The 7,238-nt window shown below is 34.7% G+C and overlaps 1 protein-coding gene across 1 annotated transcript in view; it reads left to right on the top strand.

Annotated features, from left to right (window-relative positions):
- Positions 1-5,882: 5,882 nt before the first annotated feature.
- Positions 5,883-7,238, top strand: part of LOC123538811 (receptor-type tyrosine-protein phosphatase kappa-like) — a 35,091-nt gene continuing 33,735 nt past the window's right edge. Inside the window, exon 1 of the mRNA XM_053529869.1 lies at positions 5,883-6,018. Coding sequence (XP_053385844.1) covers positions 5,883-6,018 — 136 coding nt within the window. The remainder of the gene's footprint in view (positions 6,019-7,238) is intronic.

The following is a 7,238-nucleotide window of genomic DNA, read 5'->3' as shown; positions in this document are numbered from 1 at the left end:
GGTTGCATCGCCTCCGACAGTCCGAACGCATTTCAGTTTCTATGAATATTGACCAAAATGCGGATCATTTAGTAGGTCGAAGCGCTCGGTTGGAGATAAGTGCATTTTACCGGACGGTTTCTGTGCACGAGTTGTGACGCGGCAAAAGAATGTTGCTGTCCCTACAATATCTGATTATGTAAAATAATTTATAAACACTACACATTTATCGACATCATCAGCGTCCATAGTTTTCATATGATTATGATTCTTTAAAGCTGGGCTTTTCGTCTTTAGATAGTGATAAATCTGTTAAAAGATAAGCAATTACATTAGCAACACTCAGTAAAGGCTAGATGAGGCCATACTCAGATGAAAACTACCAATTTATAAATTGAAACGGAGATTTAATATTACATTATACTTACATTTTTGAATACTGTCTTTAATACTTACACATTGACGTTGTTATTTTTCTTTCTTTCTTCTAACCAGAGTTCTACAAACAATTATATATCATTAAAATACATAACTTTTCAAATGATAACAAGCAAATTCGATGAATTAGTATCCCCCGCCGAAAGGGTCTGTGGTGAGGAACGGCAAAAAATATATCCAGCAAAAAGTTAAGAATGTTACAAAGAAGCAAATAATTTCATTTAAAACAATTTTAAAACTTTACATGTTCATGATAAATATTGATGGAAAATTAAAAATGAAAAAAAAAATTCGGGGTGGGTGGAGAGGGGGGATTGGGATGGGGAGGGGTGTGGCCAAGGCAAGATGGCGACCAGATGTGGGTACACAACTTCACATGTTTATAATAAATGTTCATGGAAAAGAATGAAAAAAGTTTAATGCAATTCTTCCAATTGGTTGGTTTGTTATGTAAAAATCTGTGGATTTTTAAACAATTAAAGGGCAATAACTGTATGGAAAATTGACCAATAAAAAAGAAAATGACGGGCATCATCAAAGTATGTTAGTTCATATTTATTTCAAGTTTCATGAAATTCTACAAACTTGTTACTGAGAAATGGCTGCAGACGTGTATTTTTCATTAAATGAAGGGCAATAACTCTAAGGGAAATTGACCAATCAAACAAAAAATAACTTGACGGGCATCATTGCAGTATGTTGGCTCATGTTTATTTCAAGTTTGATGAAATTCTACCTGCTAGTTACTGAGAAATGGCTGTGGACGGACATTTTTGTGCATTTTTCGTTAAATCAACGGCAATAGCTTCAAGGGAAATTGACCAATCGAAAAAAAAACTTGAAGGGCATTATCGCAGTATCTTGGTTCATGTCTACTTCAGGTTTGATGAAATTCTACTTGCTAGTTATTGGGAAATGGCTGCGGGTGGACATTTTTCATTAAATCAAGGGCAATAACTCTAAGGGAAATTGACAAATCCCAAAAAAAAAACTTGACGGGCGTCATTACAGTATGTTGGTTCATGTTTATTTCAAGTTTCATCAAATTCTACTTGGTAGTTACTGAGAAATGGCTGCGGACGGACGGACGGACGGACAACGCCATTTCAATACCCCCTCCCGATTTCATCGGCGGGGGATAATAAATGATATCGAAAATTATCTCAGCCATGTATGGTCTTTGTATATGCAAGTATTCAAACTAAATAAAATCCATACCTAATTTTTATGCAAAACATGCATGCAATATAAGCATTAAACTACTTTGTTAAGAGAGCTAGCTTGAACAACTATGATCAATACATTTATTGTTTATTTATAATTTAGCGGATTCTTAAAATGTCTTAGCACACCATATATGACTATTCTTTTCTTAAAATGGTAACGTTTGAAGGCTCAGTATAAATATTCTGTTATTGTTAATATAATTTTGGTAATTTAGCTCTAGGTTGTCAAAGTAGTTGTGCAAGATGCCAGGGAACGTCGGAGTTTTGTGAAGGATGTAAAGACGGATTCTTTTTACGAAACAAACGCTGTTTTTCTTGTCCTGATAATTGTGAAAAATGTACAAACAGCTCTAACTGTTCAGAATGTAAGACAGATTTCTGGGACATCCGGCCGTATCGTGCTTGTGTAAGTGCGTGTCATGAAACTGTGGAGAGACTGGTTGTGATGATGTGACCGGTTACTCCCATCAATGTAAATCTGGATTTTATGGTTCTTTTTGTGAAAATGACTGCTCCCTTTGTACAAACAGTGTTTGTGAACTTCGTCAGTGTACATTTGGTTGTGTTGACGGATACTATGGTGAAACTCTCAGTCGTTTTAAAACATGTCAGAAATGTTATGGTAATTGCATATTATGTGATAGTCTGACAAATTGTAACCAGTGTGCCAATGGTTTCTTTTTACACAGCGAAATTCACAACAATGTTGAACAACAGTTTTGTTTTAAATGTCCAGCGGACTGTAAAGAATGCAATAGCTTGAATAACTGCACAGTTTGCAAGTCAGGAAAATATGGACACAATTGTAGCTATGACTGCAATATATCCAACTGCCATAAATGCATTGAGGATGGAATTGTAAAATGTACAAAGTGTACAAACAGGTACAGACTAGCGAATAATACCTGTATTGATGAAAACATTACTTGTTCGCAAAATTGTTATAATGGTTGTGACAGTAATGGACATTGTTTAGGTGGGTGTAAAGGTGGTTGGACAGGACCGACGTGCACAAACAGCTGTTCAACGAACTGTCAAAGATGTGATCAGAATATCGCTACTTTATGCACAAAATGTGAAGGGGACTTCTATACATTTAATTGCTCTATACCATGTAGTTCACATTGTTCCATTCTATTCGATAAGGTAACATGCCACATTAATAATGGTACGTGCTTAAATGGATGCAAACATGGATACAAAGGAAACACTTGCGAGGAGAAAATTCTTGCGGTCTCCACGTCAACGTTAACAGGTAAACGCCCAATGTTTTATTACCAGTTGTGCCTCAGTTTGTGTTTTATTGCAACGTACAAAACATGCGTTTCTGGCTTATATATATATTACATATATTTGAAAGAGTATGTTCATGTTGTACATGTTATTCCTTCAGTTGTCATTAAATAATGTGAATAATTCTGATTTATTTACACTGCCCAGTGGCTTTATAACAAAGTGGTGAAAAGGGAAGGTTAAGAGTGAGGATTGGTGCGTACTTTAAATAGGTTTTAGCTCCCTAGTATAGTTTTTACTATTGACCTTTTTTTGTCTTCGTCTGTATGTTTTGCTTTTTCTGTCTAATGGATCTACCGTTCGGGCGCATTTGTAGTCAGAATATTTTAGTAAATGAGTTGTGGAAGAACATCAATCGTACTCTTGTCAAGAAGACTGTTATTTTTTATCGTTGATAACGTATTCAATATACATCATTTCTTTAAATAGTTTCTGTTTATCATTAATACATAGCAATGTAAAAATAACATAAAAACGTCTGTTGAGCATAAATGTTATAATATGAATAAACATGATAAATGTTTAAGAAGATGGATTCTTATAAGCAAATTGATAAACTTACTCTGTTTGAATCTATTAATGACAGGTAATGAAATGTGCATTACCTCAGATGCCTACTTTGAATGCGTTTTATTGAAAAACACTGAATAAACTACATGATCAAAGAGGACTAGAAATAATAACAACACTAAGTCCAAAAATAAGTTGACTATTAACAGCCGCCACATAGCACAAACAGACTGCTGTTGCGAAAGTACGTTTTTGCGAAGCTACAATTAGAAACAATTAACTTAAAGATATGAAACAAATGGCTACATTTTTTATTCAACTGCTTCATTCATGAACACCAGACTTGTTATAAATACTAATGTAGCGGCTATATCAGACATGACAACATTGTATCTGGTGTATCTGGTGTTAACGCGGTGACAGATATCTCCTCTTAAAGAAGGAAAACAACATTTGATGTACAGTTTACTTATTATCTATAAGGCAAACACATGGAATACTATAGAAACGTTGATAAGTGCGGCTGACTGAATAGGGATCTCAGACAGTATTGAAGATCAAAATAAACAAAAATGCCATACAATAGGAATTGGATCAGATGAATAACTTTATCGTTTCTGATAGTGGTCGTAGTCTTTTGATGGTTTTATAGGGTTTTGATTGTTTTTTTATGAAATCTAATGGATTTGCCCTCACTGTTTCGTGGCAGTTGCAAGCAGTAGCGTTTGATTTCATGTTGTTTTCTCAAAATATATATTTTTAAGTACGACTTAATGATGTAGGATCAAATTGTTTATACTTTCAAGACACGTTTTTTTTTTAAAAAAGAATATTAGTTTCTTAGGCAAATATGGGCAGATAAAGCACAGGTCACTGTTGTTACTGCTTTAAATATTTTTTGCTTTGGTTCATACATAATTTATTTTAGGTCGATTGTGAAGGAAGTTCTACAACTTATATTAATCTCTCTCGACACCTCATTTCTGATGAAATCCATCGCCACAAGGGTATGAGAGAAGAGGCCAGTTTCCCTTTTAATTCTGAAAACCAAGCAAGGAAGCTTACCGGTATCATTTTTCACGTCTTTGGTATGACGCGGCCGGGGATCGAACCCACGACCTCCCGCAATCAAAGCGGACGCTCAACTGCTAAGCTATCGAGGCGTTTTTCGCTTTGAAGGCGAGGTTTGGTACCCGTTAAATTGGTTAAATCGGATTAAGCTCTCTGCATTGTCTTTTGTTTTGTTTCGGCGGATTAGTTTCGTTTAGATGCATTGTTGTGTACTGTCTTTGTTCTTCTGTGGTCGTTTGTGTGTTCCATGTGCTCTCGGATCGGTACTTTGCGCAGCTTTTGTGCGTTTTTAAACGATCCCACAAGAAATTCAGAACTATGTTTCGTAATTTGAAAAATTCCATACTGCACTTGTTTGTCTATTTTTTCTTCATGTTTTCAATTCAGAAACACCTTTTCCTGTAACAAACAAGAATGAAATAACTGGGATCACCAAGCAAAGTCTGGAAGAGGAAAAGCAAAGTGTAATAGTAATTGGTGCAGGAACAGGTTTAGGACTCCTTGTTGTCATTTGTTTAGTGATTATAGTACTGTGCGTAATAAAAAGGTAGGGAAACATTTGTATAACGCAGACATCGTCGAATATTGTCTTCATTCCATTTAGTTATTTGCATAAATGTATAACAAAGCGCAGTCTATAGCAGTTTTAGCTATTTTCAGTAAGAACCTGAGTGAGTATTACTATACACTTGAGAAAGCATTCGAACAAATAACTGCTTTATTATTTTTTATATAATTATAAAACATTTAAACGCATTTCAAATAAAATATCAAATCATCTGAGCATTCTCTTTGAGATTGCATATTATTTTCATGTCAATTTTTATTATTATTTTATGTTGTTCTAGCTATCCTTATAACAATATTGTTTTCAAGAGATACGCCTTGTTTCCTAAATGGTACCATGAAACAAGTCTCTAAAATGATAAATTACGTTCGTTGAAATCTAATTTGCTTATAAGGCAAACCCATTCTTTAACTTGGGGCCGACAATAGTCTGGGTTTTTTCATGGAATTGCTCTGTGAGTATCATTGAAGGTTCCATGTATACCGCCGTATGAAAACATCTGCTGATGTCCCTAAATTAAATTTTTGTACTTGTAACATGTATAAATGTTGAGTTTTGCTAATCTAAAGTTAGAGAGGGTGGACGGTACAATTCATAATAAAATATTTTTTATCTAAAACGTCAAGGTCAAGAGTTTAATTGTTTGTCATATTGCATTGTGTAGAGGTCCTCTATCAAGAAGGCCTGTACCCAGGTTAGCAGTATATGGCTATTTTTGTTTATACTACAGACGGCTAAGAACAAGAAGCAGCCCGAATGTCAGGGAGGATAGACTGTATATAAATACCACCATAACGATGCAAGCTGTTTCCTCCACAGAGACAGGAGGCAGCATTGATAATGTAGGATATAACCAAACAGTAGATGAAACACCCCAAAGTGTATATGAGAGGTTAGGCAATGACACCCACGAAGATCAACATCAATATAGCGGTAATATTTTTATTGAAAAAAAAAATATAAGAAAAAAATCTCAATCGAGAAATATTTTCTTAAAATGGAAAGTAAGGCTGCTCGAAACTATTTCAAATAAAGGTTCAATAAATTTTCGGATCCCATACATTTTTGATGTGCTGCATTAAAATTAACACTGTCGAAGTAATGGTAATGTGCAAGTTGTGCAATATATGTTTGATACCGATGGCGAGAAGGGTATTGCACATTTCATAACTTCTCATGAAAAGACTATGTCAAACCCAGTCTGCGTTATTTTACATGTTTGTTTTCTATGCTTCCAAAGAATCTTCTGTCAGATTTTATTTACAACTCATAATTAGAAAATAATTACAATAGTTTTAGTTAGCATTTTTCTTAATTCTTTCCGATCTGCATTTAGAATAGATATGATATAATATGCTTATATTTCATTTACAATTGATTCTATTATGTTACATGATGGGCGTTAATATATAATTATTATTATTATTATTATTAAACCAGATTTATATAGCGCCCTTTTCATGATAAACACGTTTGAATGCGCTTTACATATAGCAAATGCAGCCACACAGGGCGCGAAATTCATCCTCTACTAGTACAGGCACAGGGCGATCTGATATAAAGCCCCCAGAACAGGTAGAGAAAAATCATGTTATATACAGGCCTGTCCGGCTAACTTAGCCTAGCTCATTGCGAATAGACAGTCTGGTTCTTTAACTTGCATGGTGTATAGCACCGATACACGCGAACCCGTCTTTCCTGGAAAGAACCAGTACATGCCTCTTAGTTAGGTGGAAGACACTCAATAGCATCTCAGAATTTTCCAGTACCTTGACCGGGATTTGAACCCCGGACCTCTGGATTGACAGTCAAGCGTGTTATCACTGGACCACCGGCCCTAATTTAGTATTAGATTATTTGGAACATATAGAATATGTTCTTTATTATTTCAGGATTGGAAAGACATACAGATCAGCATGATACTGGATATGTAAATATGTGAAGTAGCAATGGCAATACTAAAACCTTTATGTTAGCTCTAAATAATGCATATTCTTTGTGTTATTTTTGTATCTAAAAATAATGAAAGAACCACATTGTCAACTAATGAACGGTTTTACGAGTTGTTTAAATGTACGCTGTTATTTAGGGTCAAATAATTACGTGAACTATTAAATGGATATATATATCTTAGAGCATGCAAAGTGATTTAA

Source organism: Mercenaria mercenaria, chromosome 18 (assembly GCF_021730395.1).
Source record: "Mercenaria mercenaria strain notata chromosome 18, MADL_Memer_1, whole genome shotgun sequence".
Classification (NCBI taxonomy): Eukaryota; Metazoa; Mollusca; class Bivalvia; order Venerida; family Veneridae; genus Mercenaria; species Mercenaria mercenaria.
Note: the sequence above shows the minus strand (reverse complement) of the source record. Positions and strands in the feature narration are given on the sequence as shown.